The sequence below is a fragment of the Haliaeetus leucocephalus genome, unplaced genomic scaffold (assembly GCF_000737465.1).
Source record: "Haliaeetus leucocephalus isolate CR32 unplaced genomic scaffold, Haliaeetus_leucocephalus-4.0 Scaffold339, whole genome shotgun sequence".
In the NCBI taxonomy this organism is placed as follows: Eukaryota; Metazoa; Chordata; class Aves; order Accipitriformes; family Accipitridae; genus Haliaeetus; species Haliaeetus leucocephalus.
In genome coordinates, this window is record NW_010972775.1 from 21,557,091 (window position 1) to 21,576,545 (window position 19,455).

A 19,455-nucleotide genomic window follows, 5' to 3' on the forward strand; every position below is an offset into this window, starting at 1 on the left:
CCACTGAGGCCCTGCCTCGCACGGTCGCACCGCCCCCCGCATCATGCGCAAGCGCCCTGGGAGCCGCGGGGCCGCAGCTTCCCGCCATGCCAATTCTCCGCACGGAGAAAGTGCTGCTGCTGCGGGGCCAGCAGGGCCGCTCGGTGCGCGTCGTGCGGGAGCACTACCTCCGCCCCGACGTGCCGTGCCGCTGCGCCCTGTGCCGGGCCGCCTGTCCTCGCGGTGAGGGGGCTGACGGCGGGAGGCTGGGGGTCGGGGCTCCTGGCAGAAGAGGCAGGAGCATCCGGACTGCCAGACCCGGGATCGCCCGGGGGCCGAGCTGGAGCGGTGGGCAGCTTGGCCCCGGGGGTCGTTGTGCCTCGGCTCACGTAGGCCGAAGCTGGGTGCAGAGGGTGATCCCTGGGCCGAGGTGATCCCTGCGGCCTTGGCAGGCGGGGAGGCCTGACAGGAGCCGGCGGGACCTGGTGCGGGGTGCGGAGAGCAGCGCAGGGGAGCAGCGAGCGGGACAAGCGGTGAATAAAAGAGGAATAACGAGGGGAGAGAGCCGGGGAGGAGGCGGGGGCCGGTGGTGTGGTGTGCGGGAGCCGGTGGGGCGTGAGGGGGCCGGAGCCGCGTGGGCCGCTGGAGGCTCGTCCCACACCTCTCCTCGGCCGTCCCGAGCCGGCTATGGACGGCGCTGAACAACAGCGTACGAAGTCGTGGGAAAACCAAACGGTGCCAAATCAAGGATGTAGCATAAGTACTCCTTAAAAGCAAAATCTTTCAGGAACAAACGAGGTGTTAAGAAAAGAGAAAAAGGAATTGAGAAGCTGGTTGTTACAGGATTTAACTGCGAGCAGGTTACAGACAGTGATGAAAGGCTAAAGGATAATGCAAGTTTCACACTTCCCCTTTTTTAAAAGATCCTTTAAAAATGCATTCATTTCTGCAGGGTGGTGGTTTATAGCATGAATTAAATTCTGTACGTAGCTGTTAAGTATTAATGGGGCCAAGCCATTATCTTGAAGTGATTGTAATTCTGCATCAGCAGTTATTTCTGTTAAGTAATTAAATGTAATTGCCTGTGTTATATCTGGCCATTTTAGACACAGTAAGACTACCAGCCTCTGATATCTAGATTTGTTGTTGTTTTTACATACTGTGGTGCTGTTATGTGCATCATAGATCATCATGTGACCTTTGGTTGATATTTCAGGGTTTTTTTGTTGTTGCTAAATAGCACAATTTATTTCGTGCAGGAGAATGACTGGCAAATAACTAACATAATATCCAGCCTATTTAAATCAACCACATTATTTGCTTACCTAAAAGAAAAGGTTGAGAATGTTAAGGGGTTTTTTTTTCCTTCTGAACTCTATTTCATGTAGATGTTGTCACTTTTGGTTTAGGTGCCTGTTGCTATTCAGGACAGAAGGTAGCGTAGTATATTACTGCTATCTAGGATGTCAGGACTAGTGATAGTTGCTGCTCTCTAATGTATTGCATTTAGTTATGAATTCCTTAAGGATAAGTGTCATGGTTTAACCCCAGCCAGCAGCTAAGCACCATGCAGCCACTCGCTCAATCCCCTCCACCAGTGGGATGGGGGAGAGAATCAGAAAATAGTAAAACTCATGAGTTGAGATACAGACAGTTTAACAGGACAGAAAGGAAGAAAATAATAATGATGGTGATAATAATAATAATAAACAGTAATAAATAAAATTACTACTAATAATAAAAGAATTGGAATATACAAACAAGTGGTGCACAATTCAGTTGCTCACCACTCGCCAACCGATGCCCAGTTAGTTCCCAAGCAGCGGTCTGCTCCCCCCCAGCCAACTCCCCCCAGTTTATATACTGGGCATGACGTCACATGGTATGGAATACCCCTCTGGCCAGTTTGGGTCAGTTATCCTGGCTGTGTCCGCTCCCAACTTCTTGTGCCTCTCCAGGCTTCTTGCTGGCTGGGCACGAGAAGCTGAAAAATCCTTTACTTAGTATAAACACTACTTCGCAACAACTGAAAACATCAGTGTATTATCAACATTCTTCTCATACTGAATCTAAAACATAACACCATATCAACTACTAGAAAGACGAAACTAGGACAATAAGTTACAGGCACATACCAGAAAAAAAGTCTTATCTCTCTTGCCATGCCTAACTTCCCCTCTTCTGGACTTAAATGTAAATTGTGCTGTAGATGAGTATCAGAATATGTCCCTTTGTAATTATTCTAGGTAACTCAGTGGTGAGGTGAACATTTGTTTTCATTCCTGACTCTACACAGTGTGCTGAGCAAACTTATTTCATGCACTGTGAGAGACTGTCTGCATAAATCACATCTACAGATACTTGTAATGGTATGCTGTGCCTACTCAGAAGTTATTCTGATCTAGATGTATAGGTTAGGCAAGGATAGCTTAATATGGGCAGATTACATAAATCTTCAAGTGACATTTCACTTTTAATGCTCTTCTGAATTATTAATAAATATTAGCTTTCTTGTGTGCCTTCTGCCATCATCCATTATATGCCTTCAGTGTGACATGTAGCCATGTTACTGTATGCAGAATTATGCCTACTGGATTCACACTTCTAGTGATCACAGTTAATAGACAGATTGTCCTGTGTCAGTTTCTAAGAAGTACATGAAAATAGCCTGACTTGTCAAGATCTATATACTTTTATTATATATAATTTGCCTGCACTATGGTAAGTTCAGCAGTTCAATGTTGATGATATCATAAGGGATAAATAGGCATTGAGAGAAAATATAGCGGAGATCCCCCCCCCAGCCCCGTGCAGAAGTTTATTGGGTAATCTTTGAAATATCTAAAGCAATTAAACTCATTAATTTTGAGGTACATTTTAAGATGTCATCTGTGATGGGTTGGTTGTGGTATTTTGATGGCGTATTCCTAAGGGGTGGAGTCTCTTTAGAGGAAATTAGCAATGATGGTTAATAGTTTAGATTCAAGAACATCTCTTTGCAGTAGCATTGCTTTTCTCCACGTGTACCCTTACCTGTATTTTTTAAGGTAAAGATATAGAAAAAGAGACTGCTGCAAATGGGTAGTGTTGAACAGAGACATCTGTGGAAGCAGTGTAACAGGAGTACCCATAATTCTACACCCTTTGAAAATTCCATGAAAATATATTCTGTGGCAGATGTATAGTCTCTCTTTTCATATGGAAATAGAGAAAAAAGGACTGTTACCTGCACTCTTAAAGTTATATCCTTTTCGTAATGAAAGTGGATCTTTTTCACTCATTTGGATAGAATTTGCACTAAATTTTGGCATCAGTGGATGCGAAAGGGTTCTGTCACAAATTTTAGAGATTGTACCATAGTAGTCAATTTTGTTCATTCAGAAAAAGAGATGTGTATACCTTTGGGCATACACAACTCTAATTTTCTGACATCTGAAAGTATTTTTAAGAAATCAGTATTGCAACTGCAAGTTTAAACCTTTAAACTCTGAATTATATTTTAGATGGCAAATTGTTATCGGATGATGTTACACATTATGTTGTCCCTGACTGCAAGGTTGTTCAAGATTACCTTGAGATTCTCGAGCTTCCAGAGCTGAAAGGTATTATTTTCATGCAAACAGCATGTCAAGCTGTGCAACATCAAAAAGGACGCAGGTACTTATCCTATAGTAACTTACTTTTAATTTAGATCGACATAAAGATACTAACTTTGTATATTTAAGCACTGTAACCCACAGTCAGCAAATAATACTGCGCTTGATTTGTTTTTCGGTCTTTCAAGTGTCTTAGTGTAATTTTACAGAAGGGAAAGAACTGTGATCCTTTGTGATCCATGGACACCAATGCCTGCCATAGTTTTCACTTGATAGGAGCAATATTAAACCTGTAGCATTATTAACTAATCAGATGGCTTGTGACAGGAATTAAGGAGACTTTGCAGTCATGATATATCATATGCGACAACTAGATTATGGGCATGTTTTTGGTTTGCTGTATTAAAGACTGAGCACTTGTCTTTGGGTAGCAGTTAATACTATTATATGGTACTTACCTTACTAGACGTTAACTTATGTATTGCCATAGCATATAAGAGAGCAATTTGCTATCAAGGTCTTCCTATATTTCTAAAGCACAAATGCCTTTAAAGAAACAGCTCTTGTCCCAGAAGTGACAAAATAAGTTCCTGAACACTTACGACGTTTTGTGGGGCTCACTGGCAAACAAATATGTTTAAAAATCAGAAGCATTCATAATGGATATTAGAAAAGCTTGCTTACAGATGATGGCTTAGGTTTTATCATCAATGGTGTAATTAATGAACGCATTTCTTTGTGCATGACAGTACTTTTCCTTGAGTTTTCAGCTGTATTTTCATCTGGAGTTAAAATAGCATTATCAAAAGAAAACACAAGAATATATTTATCTTTTTCATATTCCAGACAATACAACCAGTTACGAAATCTAGTAAAGGATGCCCGTCATGACTGTATTGTGTTTGCTAATGAATTCCACCAGCATTCTTACTTGCCAAGAGAGAAGGGAGAATCCATGGAGAAATGGCAGACCAGGTTTGTTTCAACTTACGTAGTACTATGCTGGACAACATCGTGACACTGTATTTAGGAATACTAGCATGCATTGGATACGTAAGAGTTCATACTCTTGCTCTGCTTAGCTCTGGAACAGTTCACAATAAGTGAAAGTCTAGATTGTGCTTTTGTGATTAAGAAAGTGTCAACACTGTTTTCTTAGGAAAATAGACAAAAATGTACTTAATTAAATGTAATAATGCTAAAAAAAAGCTGGATCATTTGAAAGTTACACAGCCATTTTAAAGAATGCTTTAGCATAATAAATAGATCATGCACTCCTTATTGGACTGTTAGATGTAGTGTTTGATAACCTGCAAACACCATAGCATTGGAGTCTTGGCAGTTCCAACTTGCTTTTAACAAACTTTCACTCAGAGGAACAATACCTTATGTTGCAGCTAGGGCACAGGTGGATGTATTGGGGAGGAAACATTTTATTTTCCTCTGTTCTCCTGGTGCTTATGTATGGCACATAAACATTGTTGCAGATACAAAGTTTATGTAGCTTGGTGTATATATCTCAAAAGTATGTGTGTTAAACCAAAATCTCTTTTATACAAAGCCTGCTAATGTCTTGTGAGTAGCAAATGAGATATGCCAGAAATCTTATTTCAAACTTTGCTTTTCTAGGAGTATTTACAATGCAGCAGTCTGGTATTACAATCACTGCTTGGGTCAGATGCCAGTTGTTATGGTAACAGAAGATGAAGATGCTATCAGGCAGTACGGAAATGAAACAGAAGGAGTGTTTGTGATTTCCTTCAAGGTAATAGGCCAGAAAAATAGAAGAAGGTTTCCTTTATGCTGCATCAAAATGATGAAGCAAGTACATTAAAGCCCAATGTATAGTGCAAATCATTTCAGAGTTTACATTGAAGAAAACTATGATGCTAGCTCATGTCTTCATTTATCAAAGAAAGCAAAGATGTCAGTCATGGGAATGTCATAAAAAATGGCGGCAGTGACTAACCAGAGAACTGAAAAGAAACACAGCAGCTCTAAAGACAGAGGTCATCTTTCCTATGAGCCCTATTCATTGTTTTCCTTGTTTTTAAAGATTTTGGCATTGACAAACAATAATCAGTTACCTCAACCAGCTGTCTAAATCTGTCATGCAAGCAGTCCATAAACAGCTGTAGCCTAAATATCCATCAGCATTATTCTGCCAGTTTACTTTAGACTTGACTACTTAGGATACAGTGATGCACGAGAAAGTAATTCATTCTTCATTTAGTTGTTCATCTCTGGTACTGCTTGTATTCAGTGGGATGTGTGGATGGGAGATTTATTTTAGCTGTGAAAGGATGTTGAGTAAAACCAGGACCAAACAGATTTACCTTGAAGCTATATAAAAATTATGATGCTTGATTTTTTTAATTGCTATGAGGCAATGGAAGGTGGTCCAAATGTAGCATACAAAATCATATCAAAAGTGTAAAAATAATAGTGGATCACCAGTTTGATTCTGCTGTGGCACTTTACAAGAACTATGTAGCCTGGATGGGGTATATTGGTAAAAGTTTGTGAATCTCTAGTCTAGGATGCTATCTTAACAGTCATGCCTCCTTTGTTGTATTTAGCAAATGAGTTAGGTTGAATCTGGAACAAATCTGTGGTGTTTAGAGCAGACACGTCATTACCACTTGGAAGTGCTGTTTGAGTATAGCATATGAGACAGCTCTTGGCCATTATGGGCTTTCCAAATGCATTATTAAAAGAACAGAGACCTCTAAATACTTTCATGTTTGTTTATATATGTGCATACAGAATTACTTGGATAACTTTTGGCCTGACTTAAAGGCTGCCCATGAACTCTTTGACTCTATACTTCAAGCTCAGCGTGAGCGGGAGAGTGAAAGCCAAGAAAACAATGGAAAAGAATATTCTGAGCACTTACCTGTGGAAATATTGGAGGCTGGGATCAAATCTGGAAGATATATACAGGTAATTTGCTATATAGAGAGCATACACAGAACAATACAGTGTTGTGCTTGGTTCCTTTAGTTGCCTGAATTCGACTGATTAGGTAAAGAAATACTGCTATAGTGGGAAGAGGGGAAGAAAAAAAAGCAAGAGTGAAAGGGTGGAAGGGATTAAGATTCTTAAAATACTTCCCCTACTTCATCTTGGGAACACATGGGGTTTTTTTCTTTTGGAGAAGTTGAAATGAGAATTTGTTGTTGAGAATCTTAAATTTGCTGTGGATTTTTCTTCAGGTTGATATGTGATACACCTGTAAATTGAGAAACCAGGTGTGATATGAAGCAGCTAGATCTCATTCGTAAATACAAGTAATGCTGCATAAGGGCAGCATTTCTTCATTTGCACAGAGATCTCTCAGTTAGTGAAATTAATTTACAATTTTATGGCTGTTCAGGGCCTTAATATGGATTGTTGGTGGACAAGTGTCCTCTTAAAATAATTTAAAGAATTAGAGGTAGTAATTTGTTCCTTTCTTGACAATTTCAGCAGGGAGGTGAGAACAGAATATGAACAGAAAGACTGAGGGTTTTCTTTCTTGTAGGAATAACTCCAGATTCTATATTAAGGCAGGGAGCAAAAATAATCTTACACTGCTTGTGCTTTGGAACAAAAGGACCTTTATCATCTTGCAATTAAATTGAGCATTTAAAAGAACTTACAATTCTTTTCCAGAAGTGGGTACTTAAAGTTCTTCACTGTACATTCTCCACCTACAGAGAGAACAGTTGTGTTCAAAATAACCTATATATCAATAAAAACTACTAATTTATGTAAAAATAATTGCAAAACAAAAAATTTTATACTTTAAAGTTGGCTATTTAGAGGTGTGACTGTTTCATTCTATTTATCAGTTTGTTATTTTCTTTTAGGGTATACTGCATGTCAATAAGCATAGAGCACAACTGGAAGCTCTTGTTCGACTTCAGGGATTTGGCGGCAAAGAAACAGGTGAAAAGACAATGAGAGGATTTACTCAATGCCTTTGTGACACTGCGTGTTTTACATGAAGCCATGTAGCCATATGTACATAGCTGTTCAGTTATTAAACAAGATGAAAGCTAAGATACTCCAATGCTTGGGTTATTTCATGGGCCAGAAAGGAGGCTGAAGATTAACCCAGAGGGTGGGCCTCATGAGAAAGCAATACCCTTTATGTCCTCCTTTCTCTTTCTTAGTAACTTTGGCTATGTTTTGGACTCTTATCCTACTAACGGGTTTCCCTAGACCTTTTCTGAAGTTGAATGCTGATGCAAACTGGTATCTCTGTGCTTTGCTCTAACTTCAAATGACCACTCATTTGACTGAAATAAACGTTTGCATATATGTTGGCAGGATTAGGAAGCTGGTCATTGTGAACATAATAGGAAAAATGCCTTCTGGATCAGATTGGAACACCAGTATTGTCTTTCTGGTATGAGTTAGTAATAAATACATTTGAAGGAACAGCCTGTTACCCTTGCACAGATATATTGTCCCAGCTTTCACTAATAAGAACTTTCAAATGTTCCTGTGACAGACCCTGCAGTCAAACCAGTGTTCAATATACTAATTATTTTTTAAAAACTTGTTTTATTCTGGACCCTGCCCAGAATCTGGTGGCAGTGGTTTCCACAGTTTAACTGTGTTGTGTGTTTCTAAAGCTGCTGCCTAAGAACAATGAACTCATCCTAGCCTATGCTGCTTTTTATCTAAGAGTTCGTTTACAGAATGGCTTCATATCTCCTTTAAAAAAAAAAGAGGAAAAGTTTTTAATTTTCTTGCAATATTAATTACTTGCCAGTAGTCCTTTTTGGAAGAGATCATATTGCAAATGTCATTTTCTGTTATTTCAGCAGAATGCTGCCAAGAATAGAGGGATTTGAATTTTTTAGCAGTTTATAGTTCTGTTTCTTTTTATTTTAAATTTAGAACTTCAAAGTGACATCCTTATTTATGGGGCCAGAGCTCGAAATCGTGCAATCCATGGTGATGTCGTAGCTGTTGAGTTACTACCTTTGCAGGAATGGAAAGGAAGGACTGTTGCCCTTTGTGAAAATGAGACTGAGGATAAAGCACCTGCAGACACCACTAGTGACCCTATGCCCACAGGTAAAGTAGATAGAGTGATACAATGTTTTGTCAAGATTACCTCACTTCCTTGGTCCAAGCTGTGTTGTACTCTTCATTATATAGTCCCTTCCCTCAATTTCTGTTATTGTCACATTTTTTGCACCATAGTAAATTTGAAGTGATCACCCCAAATTAAAGCATTCTAACATATCCCAGCAAGAAGGCCACTAGATTATTTCTATATGTGAAACCCCTTCGTTTTTTTTTTCTTTAATTCCATTCTCAGATATAGCTGAATTGTTGTAGTTATCTTCCTGAAATACTGAGTTTGGAATACTTTGCTACCCGAATACATGCTGTCACTCTGCACAGCTTTAGAAGAGACGAACTGCCATTCTAATACAGACCAATTTACCAGAGTGTGCACTCAAGTCCACCACTATCACTGTTGATGATACAGAAAGATAATAGCATCCTTTTAATTCCTTGATGACAAATAATGTTAAAGATGAAAAATTTTTTGTTAGGTGAAGAAGTATCCAGCTCCCATTATAATGTGACATGCCTGGGTACCATGGGAACTTAGAGTCTTATTTGAAAATATTACTCTGCAGGTACAGCTACATCTTAAAAGTTTGCTGAGGTCAGAAAAGTTTTAGGTGGTTAATTCTCTTCCTGCAAGAAAATGCTGTTTGATTTTGATCTTTGTGATTAATAATTTTCTGTATTTTTTACTAGAATTGGCCACATTTCAGTAGTAGTGGGAATCTCTCTGAATAATTTATGTACTGTATCAATTGAAATCTATACAATGAGTTAGTCTCCACATAAACAAAAGCTCATTAAAATCTGGCTGGGCCAGTGATAACTTATAACAAACTTGTATTGTTGTCTGCATACCATATATTGTTAGCAATTGTAATACAGATTTGTGGACACATTAGTTCATATTACAAAGCAGTGAATCTTCTATACCTCCCACATATTTGCTTTCATGTTCCTGTTTAACTCTTTAATGTACAGCCAACAATGTTCCTTATTAAAAGGTAAAGTTGTTGGAATCATTCAGAAGAACTGGAGGGATTATGTGGTCACTTTCCCCTCTAAAGAAGAGAGCCAGTCCCAGGGCAGAAATGCTCAGAAAATCCTTGTTATACCTTTGGACTACCGAATTCCCAAAATCCGGATCAGTACCCAGCAAGCTGAAGCATTACAGGTAATTTGACAAAAGTGTTTCTCTGTTCTGTGTTCCTACAAAATCATGCGGGTGTTATATGCTCTAATGACGTTTTCCTTGGCAAAAACATGGCTAAAACTATTAATAAATAGTTAAGTCTGTGAGAGTAGTTCAATTTCTGCCTTGAAGGACTGTGTTCAGTTCCTGTCAAAACCACATCAGCTTCAGGTAATAAAGCTTGTTTGAGTCTGGGCCACAGTCCAGGTATCCTGAGCATTTATATACCAGTTGCTTTGGTTTTTTAGATAAATTAAAGGTCATATTAGGGGTATAAATTGTAATACCCCTTGTGGCTTTATTGGATCTATGACTACATATAACTTTGATGAAAGTAGTAAGGAGAGCTTATCATCAAATAACGAATTGTTATGATTAGCCTGCCATTGCTGTAGAAAGAACAAACATGGTTTTGTTTGTTCCTAGCCGTTTTTACCTTGTAATGTTAAGCACTTCTTCACAGCCAAGAAGTAAATTCCAGTTGTGTCTTTTCTGGTATAAGGATATTTGTGTACATCTTGGTTTTGCTTTTATTTTTTATACTTTAAGGTAGAGATTCTCCATATTAATGACCCCAAGTGGGTCTTTGATCAGGAAATAAATGTAATTCTCAGTATTCTTTTGTATGCTTCTCATTGTGGGTTTCTTTTTCCTTTCTATAAAGTTTTCAGAGTTGCCAGTCCCTTTGGATAGCATTGTTTGCCCCTGAAGGAATATTTATATTGATTGCTTGTCAGGAGCAGATTGCTGTTCTAACAGAATTTTCTTGCTGCAGGATTATAGAATTGTCGTGCGTATTGATTCTTGGGAGTCAACTTCTGTGTATCCAAATGGACATTTTGTGAGAGTTCTAGGAAGAATTGGAGATCTTGAGGGGGAAATTGCAGCTATTCTGGTGGAGAACAGCATTTGTGTTGCCCCTTTCTCAGAGATCCAGGTTAGTCTTTGTGATTAGATACATTCTTTTCTGTTGATTTCTAGGATCTTGTTTCTCAAAGAGGGGGATGCTTTTACAGCTGAATGTCTTAGTTGCCAACAGGTTTTTGAAAGCTGAAAACTATTTATAGATTATTTTTCTGGAATTACTTTTGGATCAGTGGTTCTACAGATACTATGAATTTTCAAGTCAAGTGTGATTTTAAGATAATCTGTTTGCTGTGAGGAGATGACTACAAACTCTTAATTCTAATTTGAGGTAGACCTTTAAGACGTTACTGTCTTTAATATGTGTTTATGGTACTGATCCTAAAGGCCTGGTCCTACTGAATTCATTGTCTTAAATCCTTTTGTCTTCAACCAGGAGAGGAACCAGCTCTCATAGATAACTATTTTGATTATACATACAATTAATTGGAAGAAAAACAATGTAAAAAACCAATATGCAGTGGTTATGTTTGCGCGAGCTGCAATATCACCACAATAATATCAGTTGTTAATAATAATGCATAGCACTCTTTTCAATTCTGTTTCATACTTCCTATAAGGTAAATGTAATACACTGACTTGGAAAATGCAAGGAAAGAAGAATTTGTCTAGGATGAAAAAGTACACAAAACAATTAATGGTGTAGGAAAGGAAAAGCTAATTAAATCTCATTGTTGCCTTCTTTTTGTACAAAAGATATAAATGTGTGTTCATCAATAATGTTTTTGTACAGATGAGTGAAATGCCTGTGAGTTCTTCAAAGAATCCTTGGAAAGTGAATCCAGAGGAGGAAAAAAACCGTCTTGACTTGAGAGACACACACGTGATATTCAGCATTGACCCGCAAGGCTGTGAGGATGTGGATGATGCGCTCTCGGTTAGAACTCTGCCTAATGGGAATCTAGAGTTAGGTGTCCACATTGCAGATGTAACCCATTTTGTGGCAGCAAATTCTTACACTGATGTTGAGGCCAGAGCAAGGTAAATTATTTTCTAAAAATTAGAAAATTTATGGAGCTTAGGAGTTTGTGATGCTACCCTAAGGAAACATTGAGAAACACTGGAAGGAAGGAAACATTCTTTCTTCTTTTGTGTCATGGAAACAGCTTATTAAAACTAATATATAACTAATGTTATTCTGCTTTTATTTGGTTAAAATAGGCCTGCTGGGGAGAAAACTGCTTTCTGACCTACTGCTTCACCTTTTTACTATGAAATTGCTCTTTTCCCCAAATTTATGATTTAAGTTTATCTTTCCCTAATCACTACTGTTTGCTTTATAGTCTACTTTAACATTTGTGATTTGAAGTATGTACAAACCACTTGTTTGCATTCCAAGGGAGATGGATCTTCACACAGAACACAGAACAGCCACAGAGTGGAATTAAGTCTTACATGAATTTAATTCCAGAGGTATTTGGCAGGCTTATGTTTTAATATTCGATTTTGTGTTTTAATATGCCAAATACTCCATTCCTTTTTTTGTATAATTGCCACTGTTTTGAACTTATACTGCTGAATCACTTCATGAAATGTATTCTTTGTAGATCCAAAGAAATGTAAACTGTATAGCCAGCGGAGATGTTTGGTATAGCCATTAAATGACCTCTTCTAAGTTGAGCAGATTTTGTACAGCCCTAGTTCTGGCCTTAATGGCAGTTGAAGATATGGAGGAAGGCAAAATCAGGCTTGTACTATACAAATGGTTATTTAAATAATTTGACTTTGGTATTGCACATGTGTGTGTTCTGTAAGAATAACCTTTTAAAATCATGCTATGTGTCTTGTTTTGCTGAAGCTATGCTTATACCACAGACTGCTTGGGAGACACACCAATGAGTCTTTGTGAGAATAGTAAATGTATTTTATTCCTCAGGGCAACAACTTACTATTTAGCGGATCGTCGTTACGACATGCTGCCCTCTGTCTTGAGTGCTGACATATGCTCTCTTCTTAGTGGAGTCGATAGGTAAGATTCTATAATATTTCTGAGGAAAGAGATTTTTACAAGTAATTTAATTATCGCTACCAGTCTCTGTGTTTATCAGTTGGTTGGATGTTTTTGCATTGTTACTAGATCCTCAACTGAAAGAATAGTGTACATTAAAAAATACCTTTCAATTCTACCATAGGTAGGGTGAATGCTTTGTAATACTTTACCCTGCTAAAATATATATGGGCGCTGAAGCATTTTGTTTGAGCAGGACAATCCAGCTGAACATACATGTAATCCATGCAAGATTCAAACCATAACATGAAACCACTGAGAAGATTGAGGTTGGTCTTTTTCTTTAAACGAGAAAAATGTATTCCTGAAATCATTAGTTGTTGGCATATTACCCCATTAGAAGAGGTTTTGTAATACTTAATCTTTCATCATTGTTGAATCTTTTCTTGGATGAAATTGACTACTCACAGAATAGTTCTGATGCAAAAGCAAGGTTTCCTACCTATATTAGCCCTGTTGAGGTTTCCAGAGAGCACCACGAATGATTTTTCATGTAGACTTTTTTTCACTAAGTGTTAAATGTCCAACTCTGTAATTCCATGATCAGTTTTATAGGGCTTCTCAGTACTGCTGCTAAGAAAGGGAGAGTGAGCGCGATTCTTCCCCAACTCTGCCCCAGTCACAGATTCCCAGTGCTGCTTTTAGGCTGGCCTTAGCAGTCATGTCACCATATGATAAACTGATTTGGCTGGGGAAAAAAAATTTAATTTCATTATTTTTTTCACACAGATTCTGAACACACTGTGGGTGCTCAAAAATGTTACGTTACCTATTCCATAGTAACTGCTTATGCACTTGCTCTTTGAATTGTTGCTGTAAGCGAAGTGGTAGGGAGTCACAAAAGCTGAAATACAGTATTGTACAATGACCATCTTGTCCTCCAATAATGTTTACCCATACCCTTAACAACTTGCTTTGTATTTAAACAGCAACCTAAAGGTGAAGGCGTCTTTGTTCTTCACTTGTTTTTTCACATGGGTTTCGATCTGGAGTGCATGCACCCATGTGAATGGTTATGTTTTTTACTATTGTCCTAGTCCTCAAACATTTTATTACAATTTACACGGTTAGTTGCGTCACTGGCATGAGGATATGCAGGGTGCAGATATGTTCATTGTGGATGCATCTGACTAATAGAATAAAAATTAATTAAAATAACTGTTGCAGTGTAACTGTACTTTAAAATAGATGTGCCCTTGTATCCTAGGGGTACTTTGCCTCAACAGGTGGATTGAAAATACTGCTGACATAGTTGGTCCTTATTTATTAAGTTGTGATACACGAGACTGAAAGGCAAGTGCATTAATTAGTGGCATTGCTGACCACTGGTTTGTTTTGTGAAGAAAAAGATGTTTCCTGTAAAAAAAACAGAATGAAACTTGTAAATTTGTAACAGTTGGATGTGCTTGAAATGACAGTTTAAGTCAACCAGAACTATTTACAGAATTGTGATCTTGTCTTTAAGGTATGCTGTAAGTGTCTTGTGGGAACTAGAAAAAGAATCATACGAAATGCTGAGAGTCTGCTACAACAAAACCATCATTCGATCTGCATACAAGCTCGTTTACGAAGCAGCACAGGGATTATTAGATGGAGACACAAGTGTTGTTGGTGATATCCTGGAACTGAAAAACTTGGATGAAAGAACTAGACAGAAGAAGTTGGCTGAACTGGTTTGGGCAATATCAAAACTCACTGATATAGCACGACACCTCAGAGCTAAGCGGGACAGCTGTGGTGCTTTGGAACTAGAAGGGGTAGAAATCCAAGTGCAACTGGATGATAAACAAAAAATCTATGGTCTCATCCCCAAGCAGCCGCTGGAGGTGCAGGACACCGTAGCAGAATGTATGATTCTTGCCAACCACTGGGTGGCAAAGAAGATTTCTGAACATTTTCCTCATCAAGCTTTGTTGCGTCAACACCCTCCACCACGACAGGAATTTTTTACTAGACTTCGAGAATGTGCCAGTGCCAAAGGTTTCTCAATAGACACACGGTATCTTTTATTACTTATCTTAAGCACTTTAATTAAAGTTAAGCCATTAACTATTTGGCTACGTTATTGTCACAAAGCATTACAGTTCTCAGTATCAATGTTAATAGACCTGCATAGCAGTTCTTAAAAAAACATTTACCATAACCTTGCTGTGAGCTGGAGGTGATGTTCTAAACAAAGAGAGGCTGCCTGCATTCTGCTGGCTGTGCTGAAAGTGGCAGTGTCTGAATAATTTTAGACATAACGAAAAAGAATTTGTTCAGTCAGTGTGTAGCGGTTGAGCTCTGCAATGGCCTTGTTGGCACCGTATTTCCTGTAATAGTCATGTAAGAGAGTACTTGTTTAAATCTAATTCTGTGCAATATAGTCATTTAAAATGACTCAAAATAATTCCGAATTACTTTGTCAAGATACTGTTCTTCTTTGTCAAGAAGGCTGTGAGCTTCATCATATTGGGGGGCATCATTTCTGGACATCACAGAGTGTGACAGGCATCAGTAGTCCCTCCTTTTACTTGGATGTCACCTTGTCCCATTTGTGCTCTCCTGTACAGAGCAGGCTTTGGACCAGCTCACCGTCTGTTTTGCACAGTATAGACTGGGGTTTTTCTCCAGTCCTTCTTGGTTCTCCAGGTTGCAGAAGACAGGCCTGTTAGTGAAAACTGGTTTTTTTTCTAAACATTTTTCTAGAGCAGAGCTGTTAGTAAACTGTGTTGAAAGTTTTAAGATTGTTCTGCTTGTCATTCGCATTTTTATATTAATAACTATTAATCAATTTTTTTGTGCTTTTGTATGCTATTTTTAACTATAAGCTATTGTGATCAGGGATAGCATAATTATCTTCAGAATTACCACTTTTTTGACAGGTCTAACAAAACATTGGCTGAGTCTCTCGATAAAGCAAATGACCCATTGGATCCAATTGTAAATAAACTGTTGCGATCTATGGCTACTCAAGCAATGTCTAATGCATTGTACTTCTCAACTGGCTCTTGTCCCGAGGAAGAGTTTCATCATTATGGTATCTTTTCACTTTATTTTTTATGCTGTTCTTGTTACTCCTTCTGAACTGTTGGGTGGGAGGCAGTCGATTGCTTTGATTGCTTACCACTTCCTTTTTTATTTGTAGGACTTGCCTTAGAAAAGTACACTCATTTCACTTCTCCAATTAGAAGATACGCTGATATTGTTGTCCACAGACTCCTGACGGCAGCAACACTGAATGAAACTAAAAGAGATGTTAAGGATTATGTATTCAGCAATAAGGATCTTCAGGAATTGTGCAGACATATTAATAACAGAAAACAGGTATGACAGTCATTGTATGTGTCTCCTTATGTTTGTATGCTGCCCTGTGGAAGGGGATACCAGTCCTGACTGCGGCTTTTGGGTACTATGACAACATAGCATCACTCGTTTTTATTTATAATGCTTTTGGGTTTTTTTACTTAAATACAGTTTTCTTCTAAGAGTGGTAGCAAAATTGACTTCACACTTCATCTGTACTACATGTAGAATTTCCTTTTAGGTGTAATTTCTCTAGGGGACGGGTAAGGGAGTTAATAATGGGAAAAAGAAACTATGGAAATCAAAGCCAAACAAGGTTGTTGAAATATTTATTTAGGTGGTTTTGTCTTCTCTTTTTGTGGGGTGTGCTTGCAGGCAGCACAGCGTGCTCAGAAACAGTCTACTAAACTCTTCCGGTGCATGTACTTCAAAGACACAACCACAGAAACAGAGGAGCGCTGCATAGCAGATGGTGTTATTTACTCAATTCGAACAAATGGTGTGCTTGTTTTTGTACCAAGGTGAGTTGATGAGAGCTTGGACTGAGCTTAAATATAAGACCTAAGTGTTACTAGAATGCTGTGAGGACACCTCTGGTCCTTGAGAAAGTGTTTATAGTGTGGCCTGGTGTTGACCAATGACTACATTTTAGTTTTTTGTTGTAAATCATAGCAGTGCTTTTCTATGCATTCACTCTGAAAAGGAGTTCCTGTGAGGAAACGGTAAGACTCTGCTGCACAGTATGTATTTATTTCAAAACATTAAAAGGATGGTTTTTTGCCCAAGCAGCTGCTAGGGGAGAACAATTACTGGAATATTTCTGTTCCCCCCCCCCTCTTTTTAAAAACAATAGAAAGTGATTTTGCAAATCACAAAGCCATGCATTCCTCAGCACTCTTGTCCTTCACTACCGACTGTAGTTTATGCAGGCTAGGAGCACCTTTTGAGCAGCCACTCCTCGTAGGCAGCAGGGAAATGTAGGAGGGTTTACATGGTGCTGTTTGTGGCAGTTAGGCTCTTCCAAGTGCCTGTATCTCAGCTCAGCTCTGATTAATGCTAGTAGAAAGCAACTGTTTGCATGAAGCTAACACGACATTTTAATTTCTGAGCTTTTAAATCTGTATTTTAAAGTATACTAAATGTGTTCTGCTAATGTTATAGACTAGTGAATGATGTAAGGCGGCATTAGTCCGCGTAGAACTGGAGAGCACTGCCTTTCGTAAGACTTGGCCAGCTCTTCAAGCTGTGGGGGAGAGAACTACCTTTCCTCTTCCTGGACATTTTGGATTAGTTAATGATCTACGTGTTTGTGCATTATTGGCAATAACACTGTCTACCTGGCTAGCTAACAGGTATGAGAAATGTAGGCATAAGAACTCTTCTTAAAAAAAAAAAACAAAAAAAAACCAAACAAAAAACAACAAAAAACAAAAAACATGCTACAGGGATGTTAGGTAAAGCAAACCATTACATGAATACCCTGGATGTCATGATACAGTCAGGGCCTGCTTAAGCCTGGCCGCAGACTGAGCTTGGATATAAACTAGCTTGATATAGGCCTGTTGTCTCCAGCATTCCAGATGGTGTGGCTTGGAGGCTGAAGGGCCAGAACCTACCCAAGCAAGAAAGGCCTCCTTCCAGAGAACGCAGTGCAAGTACACTGCTGGTCTTTAAGTAACTTTTTTTTAATGGAGAACTGTTTCCTCACCATGCTGTCTGGAATAACCTGTAATGCTGCTCTCCTTCCATCATCCAGCCATACCAGGCTCCACCCAACACCTAAGACAATGGATCACTGACTGTAATTTACTTTTGCTTCGCTGCTTTCAAAACACTTCAGTCACTGTCTTCATGCTGTTTTCAGGTACTCTAGGGGTTTCTTCAACAATGCCCATCAGCGTCCCTTAAGCAGGATTATGAGGCTACAGTGCTTGCCCCTTTACATTGCTTTTCTGTAATCCTAGCTAGCCTTCTCTTCGTTTCAAAATTAAAAGAACTGCTAAGGGTGAAAATTGTTAGAACAGTTTCTGTCTGCTTTTTTTGTAGATACGGAATCAAAGGTCCTGCATACATGAAAAACAAAGAAGGCTTAGTCATCTATTGTCAAGGTGATCAGAGGTGTAAGTGGAAGCCTGGATCACTTCATCGCTTTCAAAACAAAATTACTTCCACTACAACTACTGGAGAATCAGTTACATTAAGCCTTTTTGATCATATTACAGTGAGTATTTAATCTGAAGGAAGTAAAAGGAAATAGCACCATCAGAAATAATAATTTTTGTATTGCTTTTAAGGTGAAAATACATGTGCAGACTTCCCGCTGCCATGCTGATACAATCAAGCTTGAAATCATCAGGAACGCACCGTACCAGACTTCAGACACACAGGTTTCCCAGAATTTTCATGTGGTGAAACCTGACTTAGCAGAAGTCAGTCAGTCTGCAGAAGCAGCCCAGCATGCCCAAGAAAAAGCAGGAGTTGAAGTAATTGATGAAGACTATCGGGAGTACTGCCAGACCAAGGGAGCAAGCTTATACCAGCTGCTGGAGGAGATTAAGGATTTGGCACTACTAGATGTTTCAGCTGACATTAGAACTTGAACTACAACCTAGCAATATCTGCTTCTTGATGTTCTGCTCCTATTCACTTTGTATGATTTTTCTTTTTTAAAAAAGCAGTCTATTTTAAATATTCAAGAGTCCTTTTAAGAAACTAAATGTCTATTTTAAATAAAAATTATTTTTATCTGGTTATGAACATGTATGAGTTTTCACAAGATTTTATACATAAGTCTCATCTTCCAGACTAAAGACTGTGTGGTGAATTCTTTTAACTATCATTCAAAAAGTAACTTTCCCATGTTGTCCATAAATTAAGTTCTTAAAACCCAAGTATTTCCTACAGCTGTTGGCTATCTTCCACTAAAGTTTAGTGAGTTTAGCTCATAGCTGCAAGGATATAAAAAGCAAACTCCTTCACACTAATCTAGGATACAGAATTCTGTTTCTTGAAATCCCCCAGCTGCACATCTGGCATAAAATAACACCTGTTGACGTGAACTTATTTCATCTGCTCTAAGTGCTGCTTGTCTTAATTCAGTTTCTAGAAATGCAGTTTCTGTTACGAACAACAGTCTCCCCTATGCTATGGGAGAGGGCAGGCTCAGGGCTTTACCATTATGGCAATTCTTGATCATGCTGCAAAAGGGAAAAGCTGTTGTGGAAGAAGGAGAAACAAGACTGTAAGAAGAGAATGAAACAGAGCCTCGAGACAGAGAACAGACTCAGCCAAAGGAAGGTAACTGATTTCATCAGAGCCAAAGCACGTTCCCCTAAGGGGATGTACTTGTCTGTGAAGAGATGTCCGACTAGCACAAGGAATGGGGAAGGCTGGAGGGA

At 38.8% G+C, this 19,455-nt stretch overlaps 1 protein-coding gene across 5 annotated transcripts; it reads left to right on the forward strand.

The window, feature by feature from the left end:
* The first annotated feature begins 88 nt into the window (after nt 1–88).
* DIS3L (DIS3 like exosome 3'-5' exoribonuclease) lies at nt 89–19,451 on the forward strand. Of its 5 annotated transcripts, none has more exons than XM_010572092.1 (17): nt 89–222; nt 3,483–3,636; nt 4,422–4,550; nt 5,205–5,340; nt 6,342–6,518; nt 7,427–7,505; nt 8,466–8,645; nt 9,653–9,822; nt 10,616–10,777; nt 11,498–11,745; nt 12,641–12,733; nt 14,238–14,771; nt 15,637–15,791; nt 15,900–16,078; nt 16,433–16,578; nt 18,104–18,278; nt 18,352–19,451. In XM_010572092.1, the coding sequence occupies exons 2-17, from the start codon at nt 3,593–3,595 to the stop codon at nt 18,655–18,657; spliced, it is 2,913 nt and encodes a 970-aa protein (XP_010570394.1). In that variant the 5' UTR covers nt 89–222; nt 3,483–3,592; the 3' UTR covers nt 18,658–19,451. The 5 variants fall into 5 exon arrangements, with proteins under 5 accessions (XP_010570394.1, XP_010570391.1, XP_010570392.1 ...); XM_010572089.1 differs by having other exon boundaries at nt 178–512; XM_010572090.1 differs by having other exon boundaries at nt 178–512; nt 6,409–6,518; nt 8,558–8,645.
* Nucleotides 19,452–19,455: the final 4 nt, after the last annotated feature.

What these genes read in the sequence shown, in the direction of transcription:
- DIS3L (XM_010572092.1), top strand. Translation starts at nt 3,593, where the DNA reads ATGCAAACAGCATGTCAAGCTGTGCAACATCAAAAAGGACGCAG. An exon ending in AATCTGGAAGATATATACAG is followed by an intron (nt 6,519 to 7,426) that starts GTAATTTGCTAT and finishes ATTTTCTTTTAG; the next exon opens with GGTATACTGCATGTCAATAA. An exon ending in TAGTGACCCTATGCCCACAG is followed by an intron (nt 8,646 to 9,652) that starts GTAAAGTAGATA and finishes CCTTATTAAAAG; the next exon opens with GTAAAGTTGTTGGAATCATT.